Below are 21,309 nucleotides of genomic sequence, written 5' to 3' on the forward strand. Positions count from 1 at the left end.
TTCCAATTTACTGTTGTTAGCAGTATTTTCATTTTTGAGCAAGCTGTAAAACGGAAACCATGGTAATATTTAATACATCCAGGTTACTTTTTTTATATTTATGTAGGCCTAAGCTATAATAATTATGAATGTGTATTTACTTCAAATCTGTTCAGATTTGCGGCAAATCATCTTATGTAGGCCTACAGTATCAGATTGTTTTTCTTATATCTTTATAATTATTTTACACATTAAAAAACACGAGTTTTTTTACGACTTTAATCATCTTTAACACGATGGATGACAATGTACACTAGAATCTTTTCCTGGGAAAAAAGCAACCAAAAAAAAAAAAAAAAACAGACTAAACGTAAAGTTGTTGTTTTTTAAACCCATTAATTGTTCTTAATGAATTCTCTGAAATGAAATCTTTAAGCTTTCACATTCTGGCGTGAAATGACTTGGCCCTAAGTGCAATAATAACATTTCTAAAAGCTATATAAAATACCTTTGGTATATCTTAGCACGTGGGTGTGATTGATGGCCAGAGGCATTAAGTTTGCCAGCTATAATCCATTATAAGGTAATAGACCCAAATAAATCTCCCCATAATTAAGGCCAATTCTTCATAGCTATAAGACAAGTTAGTTTTTTAAGACCCAATTACCCGCGTCTGAGATTGCTGCTAAAATGCTGGAAATTTGGTCAGAGAGGGAGGAGTCTAGAGACTTATTCCAGTGAGGAGGGTGAGACTGAGGCTAGGAGAATATATGGAGATGATCCAAGGTGGAATAAAAAAAAAGTTCCCCCTGCTCTCCGGCCATCACTTGCTCTCATTGCAGGCCCCCATTAGATTTATGTCAAACGAACACACCCTTAATTTATGTTACACGGATAATGCATCCGTGGTCCCGACCAGCCTCCTTTCTTGTTCCATCACTGGATGTTTCTTTAATTATATGTCAAAGGCCATAAAACTCGAAATGAAATTCTACATCCCAGTTTTCCTTAAACATTATGTTTTAACAAAAGATGCTAATATCCCTTGTGCAAAAAAAAAAAAAAAAAAAACATTTAATCATTACCACACATTCTATGATACATAGATTGAACACCTGTCTTTGTCAATCAAAAAATCATTCAGGGCACATACACTTAAATGTCGGTAAACACATCTTTACAAACAACTCTGCTTGTCCTTGCTCATCATGAACACCAAGACGAACTCTACACATCAGTGTTCGTAAACGATCAGATGCTGTCATATTACTCATTTACTTTAACAGATGTTGGGAAACAGGTTATTACTGACAAGGTGAAGAGAGAATTTAAAAGTCTTGTACAAATGCTGCGTGAACGTTAAAAGATGTAGACAAATACATATTCGCATATCCATCATCACTCAGCTTTCCACCAACCAACATGTCCATACAGCCATGCTGAACCCAGTGAGTAGCAGCAAAAAAGCAATCAGAGGATGCTGACAGCACATTCTTCAGTCCTCTTCAGGTTACCAAATTGTTCTTTGCTACAGCAGAACTCAGGCATGTCACACTTTTCCTTCATTTATCAATGTGTCTGACCTTAAAAAAAACCCTAGATCCGCTAATCTAAAACTTGCATGTCCTCAAAGTTTCTGTTTTTAATTATTGCACAATATCAGCGTCACTCTCTCCATTGCTATAAAAACAAGGCCCAATATGTGGAATACATAATTACACAATCTGTTTTTTGTTTTTTTTGTTTAGTTTTTTTGTAAAATGCAATAGAAACATACAGTAAACCTTGAGGCCTGAAATGCAGCTAGCCATTGTTGTAATTTAAAACTGAATAATATTTATTTTAAGCCATCATTACTACATGATTGAAACAAGATGACTCCACACCTGTGCTACTGTTCTACCACCCCGTTAACCTCCGTTATCCTGCCGTGATTCTAATCTATTCAATTGTTCTGTTGGTGGCACATTAGCCAAACAATAGTATTTAGCTTGCAAAATTAATAGCTCAAGAGTTTTCAGCGAAAGCTACAATATAAGCACGCCCTGTATCAAGGCATGTACATTTGTAAAGCTGAAGCAGTGTGACCTTAATCCAAGCACAACCTTTAGTATCCCTACTGTGCTGAAGAAATTTCAGGCATGCTGTTACATTGGAGAAGCGTATGTTTTAGCTTGTCCTTGAGTCAGCGAGGCTAAAGCATGCATCTTTATTGGTAGACACTCAATATGTGCTGCACTATTGTGACAAAGGGCAGTTAAAATCGTAAAATGGAATTGTCTTAAAACATCCACTTCAATGTAAGCAATGCAAAACCAAGGAAAATCTACAAGTAAATGTCGCGCTGCCGTTTTATTCCCTCCGTATCTCAAACATCCCGATATTCCCGTTCAGTGATAGTGCTTTTGATCAATGGACGCCTTTCCCTGATGCTGCTTTGAGATTATAAATGCATTATTTACAAGGATACTCTTTTTGAAGTAAAAATAAAACTGAGCATATATTTGTCCGTGCCACAACTTCAAACTGTCCTTCTGCGTTTGTTTTTGTTTTTTACCTCCCAACACCTGTAAATCACTGTACATCCACAGCAGACACACTTGTCTGTTCATTCTGATCATTTAATATCTGGTTACTATGACAAAAGTCGCAGCTTCTTGTCTGCGTTTCAAGGCCATCAAGGGGTTGATGTATTCCTCAGCTGAGCTCAAAGCCAGCAGAGGATTCAATAGCATAGAGTAACTTGTTCCTCATTTGCTGAGAGTCACAAAACTCTGGTAGCTTGAGAAGGTTCATGCAAGTGCTAGCGGTAGGGAGACGATCCAGGTCAGCGCCTCCGTTATGGATGCAAAACGCCGGGTACAGCTCCTAGAGACAAAGAGAAAGCGGAAAATCTCATACTCAACAAACACTTTGAGGGGAAAAGTGAAACAAAATCATATTTTAGTCAAGTTGTAGATGTGAGATTGCCTAAATAAATTTGAATACACAAAAACATGTCTTTCTATCAAGTTTTGTGGGCTGCATTCAAAACAAAACATACAGAGTGACCAGTGTCATCCAATTCACTAATGACATTTGAAAGACATTACTGGGTTGAATCAGTCTGACAAATCCATCACTGAATGAACTCCTTGAATCAGTCAGGGCGGTTACTGAATTAAAGGGAACGTTCGTAAATTTTCAACCAGCTTTACGTTGTTACAATGTCGGGAGTATAAGTGAATGAACAATCTGTGCTCTTTTTCCATTTTACCTGCACGGAGATATCCTCGTTTATTTTGTGAAAACTACAGATCGTACTTTGTCATTTTTGTATCCCGCTCAGACAGTCGGATCAAGTCCAGTGCATTATGAGTGTTGAATCTCATTTTTCTCATTTATCTCTAGTCGTGTATCACTGATTTAAAATAATAATAATAATAATATTATAGCCAAAATTAGTGTAGGATTGTAAAAACAGTTTAACACTGTGTCTACACTAGGTGAACTGTAGTCAACCACAGCTTGTCTACGAGGAGCGCGTCAAAATCAAAGTTCCAACTGTACTGTTGTCAGAAGTAGCGCAGGCACAAATAAAACACAAGTTTATTGTCAGTATCTGGTCACGCTGCGCTCCATTCAGTGTAGACTATCACTGATTATTAAAAAAAATGCTATAAATCATTTTAAACAGGCAGCATCTATGCAGATATATGCAACAAACAACAGCCTAATATCACAGCAACAGCTAAACAGAGAACTTTTCAGATCTATAAAAGGTTGCTGAAAGAACAACAAGACGGGCCCTACTGGAAAAATTCTCCACGTGACTGCGAGGATCAACCCCAAAATGAACCTGTTTAAACCTGCTTTAAGGGGCCAATTTTTCTAACAATTAAGGTATTAAAGTATCGTTGCTTATCGAGAAAATGTCATGATGGGAGCCATCATTTTGAAAAAAGGGAATCCATCATGATTTTTAAATAGCTCACTGTGACAGGGCTATTTCTCCCCTAATGAATTCTGGGATGTTTAACGGCATCTAATTAAGGCTGAGCTGGCTGAAGAGCCAGACGAGGTGGGAGGCCATCTCCCCTTGATCCGTCTCTCTTCGTCTTTTTCCTCTTACTCCTCCTTTCCATCCGTTCCTCAGAGCGTCTGCACCAAAGTCAAATTCATTAAACAGCCCCACTTTAATTTTGGCAGTAGCACGTATCTGTGGAATTGCTCAGAAGCCATCCCCCACCCAAATTCATTCAGGCTAAAGTAATCTGCTTTAAACTGATGACAGATATTAAAAGATGCAATAAAGTCAATGAAATGACAATTACTGTCCTTGGTTAATCTAAGGAAGGCATAAAAACACATTTAATGATTTTTCTGTTCCCCAGATACTGCTGAGTGTAATAAGCACAACTTCACACTCTGGTATACAAGAAACAGACTTAAGGTTGAATTCCTGGAGACTGAGACAATGCTAATCCTAAGAAAATAGTCAGTGGATGAAGTGGTCAGAATAATGTATTTTATTCTCTGTGTTTACTGTCAGATGCTATCATCCTCATTTCCTGGCCTTCGACTACACGCTAGATACAGTCAACATCAAGCAAGAGCCGTTTAAAGTTCAGCAGGGCATTTTATCAGTCAGATGGATTTCACACACCCAGTGGCACTTGGAAAAGCCTCAAATAACATTACAATGCTAGGGGTCACAACCTCTCTAGCACAAATAGAGGCCAAGATAAGGCCTATCCTGATAGCTGTTATAATGTGAAAATGATTTGTTACAATGAGCCTGTTTGCTCGTACACCCTTGTGTAAATTAATGACGAGATACTGCGACAAAACATTTTTTGCACTTCATTATTTCTCCGTTAAGGCAGCACACCTTGCAGGGAGTAGACGTCTTTGTGGTGGGGATCCTGATAACTTTATTGAATAAAAATATAGAAATTAGGACAAAATCATAAGCAGGTGCGAGTTGGCATGAACTTCATCTGAACTTCATATGTGCTAACAGAGGTGCGAGTCATATCGATGCAGCTCAGACACGGGGTTGGGTTATGTCTGTACATTTCACTTTTCCAGTGAACCCACCTAAGGCCCCTTACAATCTCAGATAAAACATTAACTCATCTTTAAAGAGTTCAGACACAACCCAAAGTTAATTAAAATCATATTTTCAGAGGCTTTAGGTCAATGTCACTGACCTTGAAGCCTAAGAGCGGAGGTCGTGAGCAGCTTGTAACAAACTTGAGAAGCTGCCGTTTCTCCTCATCACTGAAGCTCTCCACCACATCCCAGAAAATGTTGATCACTGGATGATTTGCTGAATAACCACCTGAGTAGTGCAGCAACAGTTAATAAAAACTAAATATAATGCATAATAAACAATAAATATAATGCATATATCTAAAGTCTTTCATAACTAAACCCTTCTAAATGATACAACATCTCAGCTATGAGCTTTAGAGCAAAACATGGTTAACATTTAACATTTAATTTAAAAGTTAACATTTTAAACCTTTTTTACTACATCCTGTTGAAGTAGAGGAAAAGTTGAAGCTTCCGAGTTAACACGTAAAGCTGGAATACACTACACGACTTAAAATCTGAATTTGTAGTTAATAAACTACAAATTCACACTTGACCTGTGCGTGTTTTGGCTCTCCATTACTAATAAATAAATACAAGACAAAACGTAAGAGCAACATGACATCTCTGGAAGGAAAGTAAGAGAGGCTAGTAAATCAAGCTAAATCTATAGTGATAAAAAGTCTGATGGGTGGTGCTTGTAGTACCTGAGTAGTTAGTAAATTTCTTCAGGTCATCCAGACAGATTGGCACGTGTGCACCAGAAATCAATACCTGAAAATATAGGTGGACTTAAGTTGTTTACATTTAATTAATGACAACAAAAAAAGAGAAGAGAAGAAAAGACAGACAGTTTTCAGTATTATCTGGTGATAATATCTGTTGATCTTATTATTATTAATCCTTTCTGACACATTACTGATTGGTTTGTGTCTAGACACATGTGCCCTTTCCCACATTTTTAGCATGCATGTGTATGCATGTGTGTGTGTGCGTCCAGGTAAGCTGCTACCTGAATTTCCTGCTGATCAAACATTCGCAGCCACTCCAGGTTGACCACGTTAGCCAGGCCCTGTCGAAAGGCCAGGCAGTGTGCTCGGATCTGTTTGTTCAGACGGTAATCGGCCACTAAATGGATGTAGGCTATCCTGTTGGCTGTGGTTACCGGGATGTCCTTTCCCCCTGGTTTGAGCTCAACCACCTGGAAAAAGAAACAAATAGATGGAAGTGTGACAGGCACTGTCTCCCTGGGTTCAGTGATAATTTAATTCCATGTTGAAAGTGAAACAGTACAGCTGCAGAGGAAAGTGTTTAAGGCAACTGAGGAACATAATGGAAATGAGTGCCCATGAACACCCTTTACCTAATGAAGGGGAAAGTAAATAAGAGTTTACTTGTACTTTGGTATCTTAGTAATAAGAAAGAATTATCAAACTCTCCATTCATGCAAAATAAAAGTTTTTTAAAAAAATAAAAATCAGTATCAATTGGTCCTAAACTAGCTAGTCACTACTGAATTACTATTTAGGCTAAATCTGCCACCCTGTTACCCATCCTGTCTATATAAACATATATATATATATATATATATATATATATATATATATATATATATATATATATATATATATAGTTAAAGTTATATAAGGATATAATTGTTACTAATAGTTGACAATTAATATTTTCTAAACATTCAGAAACCTTTCATTACTCTTTTTTTTTTTTTTACTTAAACTTGAACCAAATGTTGAGAGCACACACAATTTCTTTCCATACACCACAGGTTGAGTTGGTTTCCATTTGTTTGGAAGTGAGGAGTGGCACTACCAGATATCAAGCTGGATGATTAGACCTTATACTATGCTACACAGTTTTCTCCCAGTAGGTATGTTTGAGCTGGTCAACAGATAAGTACTTTTAAAGATCTAGACAGAGACGTGCTTTATCTCCATCAGCCAAGACTAACAACAGTTAGATCAATCATTAACAATGCCAGAGAACAAGAGATGGAGAGAGGAGACACAAAAGACAAACAAAAGGGCACAAAGGGGGGGAGACGTGTTGTTCACCTGTGCTTCCCCAAGATCATTGTTGACCACAGTGAAGTTAAGGCCGAGGTCTTCCACGTCACCTTCATAGCTCTTGAGGAAAAGCAGGTTTCTGTACATCTCTGGGTCTAAAGAGGCCAGATGGTGGATGTCCACCTCTGAACTGGTGCCTAAAATCTTGGACAGGAAGAAACTGGCAAAAGGCAATTCCACTAGCATGTTTTCATACAGCGCCTGGGAGACAGAAGACACAGAGAAATATATTTAACAATATGACCTCTAGGACTGTTAAACACTGTGTAATGTAAAGTAAGTGGCACAATTATGACAATATCTATATCCTGTGGGCTAATCTGTCCCAAATACTACTGACACTTTATACTGAAGAAGCTCAAACTTTACAAACATCAACTGTATCCTTAACCTGTTGTTCCATTAAGAAGCACAAGGATGGTGAGTCCTAAAAGCTAAAGTACCACAACAGTCCTAAAAAGACCATATCTGAGGTCATTAAAATATACAGGCCTTGCATAAATGATTGCACTAAAATCTTTCAGCCACATAAGCTAAATGGATTATAAATTTCCCAAATCTCCATAATGCATGCATCTAAAACACACACGCAGGCTGTAAATCAGAGCATTTCCTAAACACAGGTTAATCGTGCAACTTCAAACATGGGACATTTTTTATGCAAAATAATCCACTTAGCAACACTCTTCCCACGAGCCCTGTTGTGGGAACATATGTGCTGCGCCCTCCTGAAACCTATCAATAACGTCGCTCCCGGGAAGAAGCCGCAATAAGGATATGGAGGCACAACGCAGCCTATTTTTCAAACCTTCAGGTTATTTATGGGTGTTTATTGCCAGAAATTGTGCCAAAATGATTTGGGATAAAATGGATTAATGAATGGCCAGGACTTTTAATATAAGTGAGTGCAGTGGCAACGCAATTAATGCAAATTGTGGCACCATCAGGAGAGTAAACGCCAACAACTTAGCAGCTGCCTTCTGTTTCTGCCAAATAAATTTGTAAATTTACAGCATTAAGAATCAATAAAAAATTTAACACACTTGCCATCAATCAGGAGTTCTGACCTTCTCTTTCCTCTCTGTTGCCCTTTGAAGAGGGACAGTTAAGCACTGCTTGTTGAACTGCAGAGCACGTTGCATTTGTGTGTGTGACTCAGTTCGTATTTGAGGGCATGTGTAGAGTAGAGTGTGAAAATAATTCAATTCTACACAAGGGTGGGTCTTTAATTAAATGGCTGTAGCATGCCTTGATATTTAAATAAAATCCATTTATTTTTCAAGTATCCACTTCCAATATTGTGAAAACATCCTGATCTATAATGCATCCAGACCATGATGTCTTCCTGATAAAGACATGTAATAGCAATTCTACAAATTAATATTGAAAATTTTATTTGTCACTTACACAGTCGTATATAGAATACAACTTGCAGTGAAATGTAAACCTGGCCAGCGTCCAAGACTAAACCTAATAAAAACAATCATCAAAAAAATTATGAAATGATGAAAGATAATAATAAAAAAACAAAACCAGTTGCCAAAAACTAGACTGTTAAATAGAATTGTATGTTGAATGGATCTGGGAGTACTACACTTCTAAAATGGTAGCTGAAACTAGAATAATCAAATTAATCAAAAGCTTAATCAAAACTTTTAATGAATAAGTGAAGTGATGTGTCGACCCTTGTAAATGACTAGGGCTCCAATTCTGTGTAAATCACCGGTTAACAGGACCACACAAAATCTGCATTTGCAATGATGTCTAAACTCTCTTAAACCTGATGACACAAATATGGTCTGCAAAGCTAACAGTGTAGGGCTCAACAGGATTTTATCCAGCTGGTCCAGTCAGGCAAGAAGTTTAGATTTCACATAATATATGACGCCACCAAAAAAAAAAAAAAAACACTACTGTCAGGTTTGTACAAAACCTTTTACCAAAGGCAAAGCCAATTAGATAAATTTACCATGGTGACAAATCGTCAAAATAAAAAATAAAAAATTTGCAATGTATCACAAAAAGTAAAATTGACAGGTCTCTTCATTGGACCCTGCCACAGTTACAGTGACGCAATTGTAATCTAAACAGATCGTCTTTATAACAGCACTAAACAAATATCAATATCCCACTCAGTCTGCCACTCCTTCACATATTTATGGAGAGAGAAGGAGGGTTAATTGAAAGTCAAATTGAAATTAATCTCGTCACCTTAATTGCTTCGCCCATTACTAAGGAGTGGGGGCAATTGAATGGAATAAGATCAAGAAAGTAGCAGGGAGGGGGCCAGCCATTCCTCAGGGTAGGTGCTCAGTTATGTCCCTTCCATCATACAAGGTGTGTGTGTGTATGTGTGTGTGTTCATTATAGCCCTCTAATAAGTGGCCTGAATTGCCTCTTCACAAGTGGTGTTGATGCCCGTGACTGTAAAACAGATCAAAACTCTATTACCAGCGGCACGGCTCCAGTTATTTATGGTGCTAGCTGATTTAGCGTCCATGGCCAAATGCGATGGCTACACAAACAGAGACGGGAAATCATGGGCTAATGGAGTAGCCTAATTGAGCAGCAAGCTTCTTGGCATGAGGTAATTCATCTACCCTTCCCCCAGTCAATGTGCTTTGTGATAAACAATCCTGGGCATACGCATTAATGAAACTTTAAAAACATTAGCGGCTAATAAATACCAGCTAGCGGCCATACAAAAGAGATGGCCAAAACAATAGCGTCAATAAATTGTGGCTCAAGGTGGAGCCATTATAGGAAAACACTAGACAAAATTAGGATAATCAAAGAGTTATCAAGATGGTTTTATTGTAAAAAAATTCCACTTATTGTGAACCATTCTAACCATTAAGAAATTAGCATGCACTTATATCAAATTCTTTCCATCCTCCAACAAAAACGATGTACTGCTATACTGTATATACAGATTCCTGCAATGCTTGGAAACAGTCAACTGTAATTTCTGTCGCTAAATTAAAGCTCCTAAACTACTTTGAGGCCTCATACAATTAGACAAAGTAATGTAATTGTGAGCAAATTATTTAATTTACATGCAACCATAAATTTCTAGTATTTTGATGGAGGTTTATTAAAGGTAATTTACTAAATGATCTTACAAAAATAAACCTAGACAAAGGAAAAATTATTTGGATCAAAAGGCCACAAATAAACTTGACTTTAAACTTCAGTGACCTCGTAAATATGATCTATAATGTTAACTAAGCTACTCAGCCAGAGACCACTGATTGAACCTGACCTTTGACTTTCAGCATTGATCCAAATGACCCCATTTGACCCCAAAGACAAATGAGAAAAAAATGAAAAGACAAGCCACTGCAAGTGTTATTCAATTATTAACTTGCAGTGATATATGTTAACTAAATCGTGAACAGGTGTAGCAGGTGATCACTGATTTCGTAATGCTCTTTGGTCTCTGCACCACTGAAGAGATAAAGAATGTTATAGTGTAATGCAATACATCACATGATCCCTGTGAAATCGGTCTTACCTTTCCCAGTATCCTGCCAAGAAAGTAGTAATGGCGGGTGAAGGATTCTCCCACAAGCATCTCTGCAGTGGGGCTCGGATAGAGAAGCCCTTCATTAGTTGTCTTGAAGAAGCCTTGGTTAGGATTAAAGCCTGACTTCAACAGTTCATTCAAGAACTCTCGAAATATTCCCCCTCCATCAATGCCAGCTTCATCTAGCCCATGAGCATTGAGCAGATGAACTCTGATCCTCTTCTTGAGATCAGGTTCTGAAATGGAGATAAACAAATGTATTTAGAATGCTCCACATGTACCGTAAGAAAAAGGGATAGTTCACGTCATTACATACTCACCCTCAGGTTGTTCCAAACCCATTAGACTTTAGTTCATCTTCAGAACACAAATGAAGATCTTTTTGATAAAATCTGAGAGCTTTCTGTCCGCAACTGACACTTTGATGCTTCAAAAAGTTCAGAAAGAGATCGTAAAACAAATCCATATGAATTGAGCAGTTTAGTCAAAATTTTCTGAAGAAACTCGCTTTATATAATGACCAGATTTAATTGAGGCTTTTATTCACATATAAACATTGATCAGTGAACATAAACAGAAGCTCAACTGAACCTGCTTGATGCGAGAGAACAAACCTCATTGGTTCTTGCTGAAGCTCAAACGTGCTGTGTAACACGAGAATGAACCTCATTGGTTCTCGCATGTCAAGCGAACATGCTTAAGCTTATGTTTACCAAAACTGATGTGTGAGTAGATGAATGTTTATATGTGAATAAAAGCCTAAATTCAAAATCTGTTGTTCATATAAAGCAATCGAGTCTCTTCATAAAATTAAACAGCTCAATTCATATGGATTCGTTTTACGATCACTTTATGAACTTTTTGAAGCACCAAAGTGTCAGTTGCGTAGCTGTCTATGGAGGGATAGAAAGCTCTCAGATCTTCATTTGTGTTCAGAAGATGAAGTAACGTCTTACAGGTTTGGAACGACATGAGAGTGAGTAATTCACGACAGAATTGTCATTTCTGGGTGAACTAACCCTTTAAGTTTACATTTCCTTTAACCCTAAAACAAAACACAATGCAATGCATGATTCGAAATATGAGTAAAACACCTGTGAAAAATATTAACAATACATTGTGCCCTATTTTACAGACTTTTAGTAATTACATCTGTATGGGGTGAATTACCTCAGAAGTACAGGGAATAATATTATGAGAAAACAATCATTTATGAATTTATGTGACAAAATTTGAAAATCAAGTTCTCATTCAGATTTGCCATTCAATCAACAAGCAATGAATAAAACATCAAATCCCTGCAATGCATTCCTTCTTTTTCAATAATCTGTTTCACTTGGATATTCATCACAGTACAGAAGAAAAGATCTGTTGCTACTTCCGTTACATAAAATCTTCAAAGGCTTAAAGGAGAACTCCGGTCAATTTTAACATTGAGCTCATTTTTTTGTAAATTTGGAGTGCTGTCAGTACAGAGAACAACGACAAAAATCGGTGTTGCCTACACCGTGTTATCCTCTTTTTAAAATTTGCACCCTGTTGACTTCAATGGGGCAAGTTTTAAACCTGCTTTTAGGCTCTTAACATCCTTGATGTGTCATTACAAGTGCACAGGTCATGTGAGTGATTCCTTCGGAGTGATCACGGGTGAATCTGACTGCAGTAGATGTGAAAGATACTAATAAAAATGATGTTATTTCAGCCAGCGCACATACCTGTATTTACATCCTGTTTTCGGTCGAAGTCCATAGTAATCGATTGTCGAGTTCACGCGCGTGATCATAGGTAACTAAACCTATGCGTGTGAACTCGACAATCGATTACTATGGACTTCGACCGAAAACAGGAAGTAAATACAGGTATGTGCGCTGGCTGAATAAACATCATTTTTATTAATATCTTTCACATCTACTGCAGTCAGATTCACCCGTGATCACTCTGAAGAAATCACTCACATGGCTGGGCACTTGTAATGACACATCAAGGATGTTAAGAGGCTAAAAGCAGGTTTAAAACTTGCCCCATTGAAGTCAACAGGGTGCAAATTTTAAAAAGAGGATAACACGGTGTAGGCAACACCGATTTTTGTCGTTGTTCTCTGTATTGACAGCACTCCAAATTTACACAAAAATGAGCTCAATGTTAAAATTGACCGGAGTTCTCCTTTAACACCAGACGGTGCTATAGTCAGAAAAACATTTACCAAAAAAAAGCAAACACTAAAATTTGACCAAATCTTCTGTCATCTATAAATATCTGGTGCTACACAACTAAAAAGACTTTTCTCAGGTAAGTTCTTACACTCAAGAGGCCTCGCCCTGAATCATCAAAACAGCTGCTATAAATTATTGTATCTTATTCCTTTAATGTCTATCCCAGTGCTTATGAACATCACATTCTGTGTGCTAATCGCTTTTTATTAAAAGAGCTTTCAGCATATTTGAAGGGGTAGGTTTGCCTTGTTTACCATTCTCGGGGGATAATTTATCATATGCATCTTCATAGATGTAGTTCCGCCGAATAGTGACGTTAACGCCATCCAAAAAAGGGCCCTCTCCTTGCACCTCCCGCTTATCAGCATAGATCAACTTCTGGAAAATCTAAAAACAGAATGAAAGAAGTTTAGCTGATTAAAGTCAGGTAACGGATCCGAATTTGAGCATGTGTTAATTTAGATTCTCACTTTCTCACAGTTTCTTATCTAAAGCACAAAAACACATGAAAGAGTTTGTAAAACCCAATGCTATCAACTAATTACAACTTTCAACCTTCTCTTTAATTCACAGATCATTGAATTTTTAGACCAGTGCTGAGCATGAAACGGAATCCATATCATACCAGTAATGGCTCTTACCTTCACTCGCTCCTCAAAGGGCACAACAAACGGTAGTTCAGTCAGGATGGCCAAATGTCTCTCCTCCGATACAGACAATGGTGGAGGCTCCAGTCCAACTGTGCGGGGGACAAAAATCTTTTATTAAACTTTTATTTAAGTCATCTCTGAACATCTATATTTGTCTTCTTTAAATTGTGCAAGTAAAAAAAAAAGGGCAAAAATAAAATAAACATCCATTATGAAACACCCAATACTGTGTTTTTCACCTTTAGGAATCTATCCCAATATTTTATTAATCTGCTGTTCAATTTACAAGGACAAAAAATATATAAAACTGACAAGCAATTTACTCTACAAGCACAGATTTCATCCTCCTGGAGAATTCATCCTCCATCTTCATCTATCCTGTTGATAGTTATCGCTAATGCTTCTCTATTCACCATCCAAACACATAATATACCAGTCAACCAAAAATTCTTCCTCACCTTCCGCACCAAAGCAGCATATAAGAAATACAATCTCAATAGAAAAGTTGTTTTAAATTAGGGCTGCCTGATTATGGCAAAAATCATAATCACGATTATTTTGGTCAATACTGAAATCACGATTATTTAACAAGATTATTGGTGGCTGATTTAATCAAATTCTTATTTCAGATATCAGATATATACAATGTTCGGTATTGAAACTCTAGATGGCATAGGCTCAATTTGTTAGCGATCACATCATTATCTATATAGCGCAGCTGATTGGTTGCTATGGCATCAGAAGCCAATGAGCTTGCTGCTCAACATTCAAATCCTTGGCATTGTTTGCTGTTAGCATTTAGAAAATACAGACAATAGATATCAGTGAAATTATAGATACTTCAGCATAAACTAATACAAGGTTAACTAATGTAAAGGTCCTCAAAACAATTATAGAAAACAAGTAAACAGTCAACAAATAAATTCAACAGAACAAAAATACAAATTAAATAAACAGTGCGTTAAGTTTTTCAGGAAGATGTACTAAGTTGTATTCAGATAATAGCTCAAATTAATGGAATATAATCAAATGTAAAATAACACTGCATAGTCTTCACTGTTTACATTAAATACAGATTAATACTTAATAGGGCTGTGACGAGACACTTATCTCACAAGACGAGATGAGGCACGAGATTGGGTTCATGAGAACGAGACGAGATGCAATTTCTGCACAATTTTTCAGAAATCCTCAATGACAAAATTTGTGACCGGAAAAATAGTCTGCAGGTGCATTTTTAACTAATAATATTCTAATGCATGTCTTTTCAGGTCTACTTAATGAGTATGAATGATCACATGCATTGAAAGAAAACAATATACAAGCTCTCTAAAATAATTAATAATTTCTCCTGTATGATTTCACATAAGTCTATTCAGACCTTACTGTACATGAAATATGAGCTTCCAGAACTTCTGATTGAAGCTGTGTGTGACCCCCTAACTGAACTAACTAGAAATAAAAACAACATAAATAACAAAAATAAATAACAGTTTTCTCTTAGTCTTATTAAGTGCAAACAATAAGTGCACATGCAACCATAATCAAAGTACTGTAGCGCACAGACTCTTTATAATTGTTGTGAAATTGCTGGGGGGGTTTTTCACCGGCGGCGAGTTCGTTAAGGCCGGATAGAGAGAAACGAGGATGGTGCGTTCGTCTCTACAGTTGTTCTTGCGTTCCGATTATAAGTTCAGAAACGGAGGCTCCCTTATCTGTTGTCCTTAAGACGTTACAGTACTCTCTCAATATTCTAAGTGAAAACAGAGACCATATTGTATGTATGCAGCCTAATTTGTGCACATCAGGGAGCTTGTGTTTTACTTTCACTTTCAAATTTGTGATCGCACATACTCTATGTATAGAGGGAGCGGCGGTGCTGAGCGCAGATTAAGATAGGACATTTATCATACGTCTAGGCTCTGTTTCGTAACGAATCCTCCGCCATCATCACGCGATCAGTGAACTGTGATTCCTGCTGCACTGTGTGTGACGGCAACTCGTGCTGGATGAGCAGAGCAGACTTTTACATTAGTTTATATTAGTTTACATTGGTTTTAATTTTTTTATAAAAACAGCAAAACGATAGTTGAGGTGAATGTGAGTGTAATGGTGTCATTCTATGCTTATTTCACCCATCCTGGCGATATCGCGAGACACGTGGCATGAGATCTCGTCACACCCCTAATACTTAAAGCTGCAGTCTGTAGTTTTTCCTCTTTGTCGCCATCTCTGTTCGAAATCTGCAATTGCAGTTATTCGCGGAATTATCAACTTTACATTTATCCTTGTTTTCGCATGGGCCCGGTTGCAGTCTCTTTTTTTATGTAGCCACTCCGAAGTCTTTTGTCACTGGTGATTGTCATTTGAACCTTTCTGGATCCGTCATCAAATTGATAAGTTTAATTATATCAAGTGCTGTGAGAAAAGGCTATAAATCTCCACCTCCAACATCCTCACGCAATATTGCCTACTAGCCGAGACACCTTCTTTAAGTGTACAGATGTGACGTAATGACGCAAAGACATGCTTGAATTTCCCGCGGAAATCCACCAGTACCACTGGAATTAAAAACATTATTACAAGCTTACCGGTTTGAATCGAGCTAAGGCAAGCAGATAGTTTTGAACACTGGCTGGTTATGTACTTGCTCAATTTATTTTGGATAATTTTTAACCCAAAAAAGTTACAGACTGCAGCTTTAATAAAGCTACTTAAGTTATTCAGTCAAGAGCAGTGAGTGATTTTCTCTTAACGAGACAAAAGGCAGCAGGTTTATTAGGCTGCTGTCACTTTAAAAGCTACACAGATCCAATATATTGATACACCTCCTATTTACTCCCAACTGTCCCAACGACTGGTTACATGAATACTCGCTAAGACGGCATATTTGTGTGTATTTGACCATTTAGGCCCACACCTGAAGCTCAAAGTATACTTTGCTTACCCACGTTTGGCTACATCTCGCAGCGCTAACACAGAAAGCCGCCTGGGGAACAGTGTCTCTTTCGTGGCTTAATGCACTTTTAATAACACTGTTTAATATCAAGCACGTCCCACAGTATAACAACAGTAGAATGCATTTTACAACACTCAGCTTTTACGGAGGAACAAAAGGGCACCGCTGTGAAGGAAAGGAAGGTGCGCTAGACAAAGTGCAGCAGCGGCACAATAATTGTTTTACCTCAATTATCTTTTTTTCATAATCGTTGGAAGCCAAAATCGAAAATCAATAACAATGAATCACACAGCCCTATTTTAAATAGTAATATTCTATATTTATTTATTTATTTTTATTAAATTGGTGGGACCTTAGGCTTCATTCAAGAACATAAAAAATATTATTGACCCCAAACTTTTGAACGGTAGTGTATATCCACATATTTTTTCCATTCACAACAAGGTCAAACGATGTGGCAGTAAATTGTTAGAGATAATTAACCTGCACAAGACAATGATGTCTGTTGCAAAAGACCTACTTCATTTACATCTGTACACTTGCACAACCTTGAGTGAGGTCTCCTTCCAGCCTTGCTGAATGCGATATTTACAGAGCATCCCATTAAAGATCACTCAATCCCCCTCTGTCTTTCCTGCCACACACTTTTAATTAACTCAGCAGCGATTTGCCCATCCACCTGTCCTCTCCCTCCATTACAGGGACGTTTGTTTTGTATTATACAAACGTTTCGACCACGGGGAAAAAAACTGCCATAGCAGCAGATGAGAAGTGTCTTTCATCTAATACGTTGCTTGCATGGTGGAACGATTCTACTCAATTAGTCAGTCCTTTCTCTCCCTCTCTCCACAAACCAGCCATCAAGGGGCCATCTTGGTGGAGAAATATGGCGCAGCATGGTCAATACAGGAGCCATTCGTCACTACCTCGCAAGTCCATTTAGGGAAATGAAAAAGGTCCGGACAAACAGGCAGCCAGATGTGTCCAGTCTTAGGCTGATTGAATTTTTAAGCACATATGCTCCAGGGTGGCATGGGAAATATCAGACACACCGGTACTAGTTAGCATTAAGACCCTCTTGAGTGTTCTTGCTTTGGAATGAAATTGCTTGACAGAAGCCATGTTAATATTACTACATGTTTTTGTTTGTGTTCCACAACACTTCAGTTTAGATGTGGTTGTTCTCCATATGTATAAGTCTTACCATCTAACGTGGACTGAAGCGGTCCGATACGTCCCATTCTCCTGGTTCTCCACACATGTCTTGCAGAGGGCACATAGAGCTGAGTCACCTACACACAAACAATAATATACAAAGCAAGTCAGTTCACTACAAGCTATTAGTGAGTTCATGCATTTTCAAACGTATTTATTTCGAAACATGTATTTTTGTTTATATTAGGGATGTGCACGAAGCCATATGCTTTATTCAGAAAGGCATGAAAAATAACTTATTTTTGTACTTAACAAAACGAATTATACATAATAATAGTAGCTTGCTAGATAGAGAGAGGTGATAGCCTTATTTAATAGAAAAATATTAAAATTACAATGCAATATTGAGTGTGTTAATTTAATGAGTGTAAACTCTATGAGCGCAGCGCCATCAGTCGTGTTGCAGTTTCTGTATATTGTGTCTCTCAGAAATTAGAGCTTGTTAAGAGATACATCAACTAAGATACAGCAATATACACATTTTGTACTATTTCATATCTATTTAAACATAATACATTACAAAAGAGAAACATAATATTATGTTTTTCTGTCTCGCTGGAGGCGGCAAGCAGATGTGTGACATAACTGGCGTGTCTAACAGCATGTGGCTTTCTGCCCTGTACGCGTCAAAGAAATAGAACGTTTGTGTCTATGACTCGTCGTGCTGCACCGCATGCAGTGTAGACAGACAGTATAACTAATTATAATGGGTTCTGTTGGTTTTTGTAGTTTCTGACCAATAGAAGCGATTTCTTGTTAAAGCAATATGATTGTTTTCCTGCAACTGCAATCCGCAGTTCCTCTAGTAAACAGACAAACAAACTGTCCTAAAGAACTTATTCCTTTTATTTAACATTTAGTACTATTGTTTTAAAGGATATTTGAATTATTGTTGTATTAAATTATTAAAACATTTTGTAAAAAATAAAAATAAATACATTAAATAATAAAAAACAAGACAAAAAAATATTTTATGAATTATACAAGGCATACTTGCTATATGCAAATGATGAAGGGAACAAAGTTATATTTAAAACAGGCTTTTCGTATAGTTTAGACAAACCCCCGGTTTATGTCCTACCCACATTTGGCTTTATCTAAATACAAATATTTTTGCCATTGCCACAGATACAAATATTGGCTTTGCTGTACACCCTAGATTAAATAATAAAACCATTACACTTTCATAATAAATTGTATTTATTCTTTAAAATGCAAATGCTTGCCATTCATTAGTAAAAATCTATCTAGTCCAGCTTTCATTGGATCTTTAATGTTTATCAATCAAATACATTGCAGTCAATTAATCAGACAGCAAAACTAGTAATTCTGTTTATTAGGTTTTAATCATATGATTCAATTTCTTTAATTATTTTTACCTTGTCTGCCCTGATGTTGACCTCATCAGACAGCCAATGACCCGATGGACAGAATGGTCTTCGAATATCTCGGGCTTTGAGCATTTTCACAAGGTTGGTAATCACCTAACATATTTAGAAGAAGAAAAAAAAATGTTTAGCATGATGTGCATTCACAATCAGGAATAAAAAAATATATTTAAAAAATGGCTAATATATGAAAAACATGCATATTTTAAGCTTCTAAAAATATTATTAATGTCATTAACAGTTCAGCAACCAGAAAAATCTGCCCCATGTGTTTGTCCTATTTCTTTAATAAGTATAAATAGTTTATGTTGACATAGCTTATGTAATAGTGCAACCAAAAGTGGAGCTGCCAGCACAACTAACAAAGCAGGTATTTTGTTGACATCAGGACACAAATAGACACACACTCACTTGTGCAGGGAAAAGCAAACCAATAACAAAAAACACACACACTACTATTTAACAAATATGTATTTTCTAAGTCTTCATTCTTTTTGAACACTGGGTAAGTCACATCTAAAGTCAATTGACTTCATCTGAATTCACTTATCTACACTTCTGTTTAATACTCATTTTCTCCGATTACAGTGTCAAACAAACGTCTGGAAGGCCATTTCTAGAGAACGCCTATCAATCTCTGACCAAGGAATGTTAACGTCGCTGTAATAACGGCAAGTGCAAAACTCTGTTGCTGGTGGGCTTGAGGGGCAGGGGGTTCGAAGGCTCTTCCTGTCTAAGTGGAATGAATAAGCATTGGTTAATTAGCCCATCGGGTTAAGTGCAGGCCTTAATGGGTCTCTCCAAAACTCCTGTGGTGACATCTCTCTCCAAACAGGGCCAAGAAGAAAGTTCCATTAGCAATATTAATACAAGCTTAGTTGATCATTTTCATTCAATTAACTTCTTTCAATTAAATAGATAGCTCGACAATAGGAGTGATAAAACATCCGGAGGGACGGCCCATGGCTGGAGGCAAACATTAGTGTGTGAGGGGTCAACTGCGTTAAAGCTGACTGTAAATTGCACATTCAATTTGGGAAATGCGTTTCTCCTGCTTGTACTTCTTTAATGGGTCGTTTTAGCTGACAGGAGGCGTTTTCCGCCATCTTTTGTGGAAATCTTTCAGAGCCTTGTGTGTGCTGTACTGACTCAACCAGTGGAACCCAAGCAATAAGATGTCTTTTAAAGTGCTTTTCTCAGAACAAGAGTCTTGCTGGAATAGTACAGAATAGTACAGTGTGTTTGAGTAGGGTTGGAGCTAAACTCTGCAGGACAGTTGCACTCAAGGACCGATGTTGCCTATCCCTGACTTAGGATCTGTTTCTATCAGTTTTAATGACAAAATAAAGGCATACAACCAGCTTATTTGTATTGCACTGACAACATAGTTTATAATTAGTTTAATAATAAGGTTAATTAAAGGTTAATTAAGGTTAATAAAAACTAGAAAAAGAAACCTTAAGATAAATACTTATGAATGTACAAAATCTTTACCTGCAAATGATAACTTACACACTTATTTGAAAGTGACCTATAACATCTTAAGACATGATATTCATCTAAATTTAAAAGATCTCATGGATGTGGCTGTTGTGGTTCTTGGTCATAATGGCACCAGCTGCTGCAGTAAATGAGGCATATTCAAACAACTTTTTATCCGCTTTAAATGCACATTGCCCACCATGCACAGCTGTCCTAAAGGTGGCAGTGACGCTGGAGCTTGGGCCCATCATCGCTGCAAGCAGCTATATTTACAATGTTGTTTTTTCCTTGGTTAGGTTCACTTTCACAAGGCAACATTTTTCCTTTCAGAGTGCACCTGTTTGTATTCTGGGATTCTGCTCATAGTGGTCATCCATCAAGATGGACTGACAATTTAGCTCCACAAACTAGCTGTTGTGGTTACACGTGCATAAATGTATATTAGTCTGGATTAGCACTCTGAATGATAAATTACATTTAATTTAATTAAGTGACTACATTGGCTAAACCTTAAGTTTATCAAGTGACGAGAACACTTTTTGTGTGCAAAAAACAACAAAAATAACGACTTTATTCAACTATTCATTTTCTTCTGTGTGGGCCTCTGAGTGAGTTCACGTAGTGTAACAGCGCAGCGCTTCTGGGTTGTACGTCAGAACGTCCAATAGGTCAGATTGCTTTCTCACCGTACGCAAACTGCTCCAGAGTTTGTTTTCAATTAGGCCAAGACACCCTCGTCC

General features: G+C 37.3%; 1 protein-coding gene across 1 annotated transcript in view; it reads right to left on the minus strand.

Annotated features, from left to right (window-relative positions):
- Window positions 1–256: 256 nt before the first annotated feature.
- ube3c (ubiquitin protein ligase E3C) overlaps window positions 257–21,309 on the minus strand; it is a 34,862-nt gene continuing 13,809 nt past the window's right edge. The window contains exons 15-24 of the mRNA XM_084404611.1: window positions 19,079–19,183; window positions 17,689–17,776; window positions 13,517–13,614; window positions 13,130–13,262; window positions 10,651–10,898; window positions 7,125–7,337; window positions 6,068–6,256; window positions 5,763–5,829; window positions 5,172–5,302; window positions 257–2,847 (exon numbers count right to left, since the gene is read on the minus strand). Coding sequence (XP_084260737.1) covers window positions 2,677–2,847; window positions 5,172–5,302; window positions 5,763–5,829; window positions 6,068–6,256; window positions 7,125–7,337; window positions 10,651–10,898; window positions 13,130–13,262; window positions 13,517–13,614; window positions 17,689–17,776; window positions 19,079–19,183 — 1,443 coding nt within the window. The 3' untranslated portion in view covers window positions 257–2,676. The remainder of the gene's footprint in view (window positions 2,848–5,171; window positions 5,303–5,762; window positions 5,830–6,067; window positions 6,257–7,124; window positions 7,338–10,650; window positions 10,899–13,129; window positions 13,263–13,516; window positions 13,615–17,688; window positions 17,777–19,078; window positions 19,184–21,309) is intronic.

The sequence above is a fragment of the Rutilus rutilus genome, assembly GCF_951802725.1.
Source record: "Rutilus rutilus genome assembly, chromosome: 3".
Classification (NCBI taxonomy): domain Eukaryota; kingdom Metazoa; phylum Chordata; class Actinopteri; order Cypriniformes; family Leuciscidae; genus Rutilus; species Rutilus rutilus.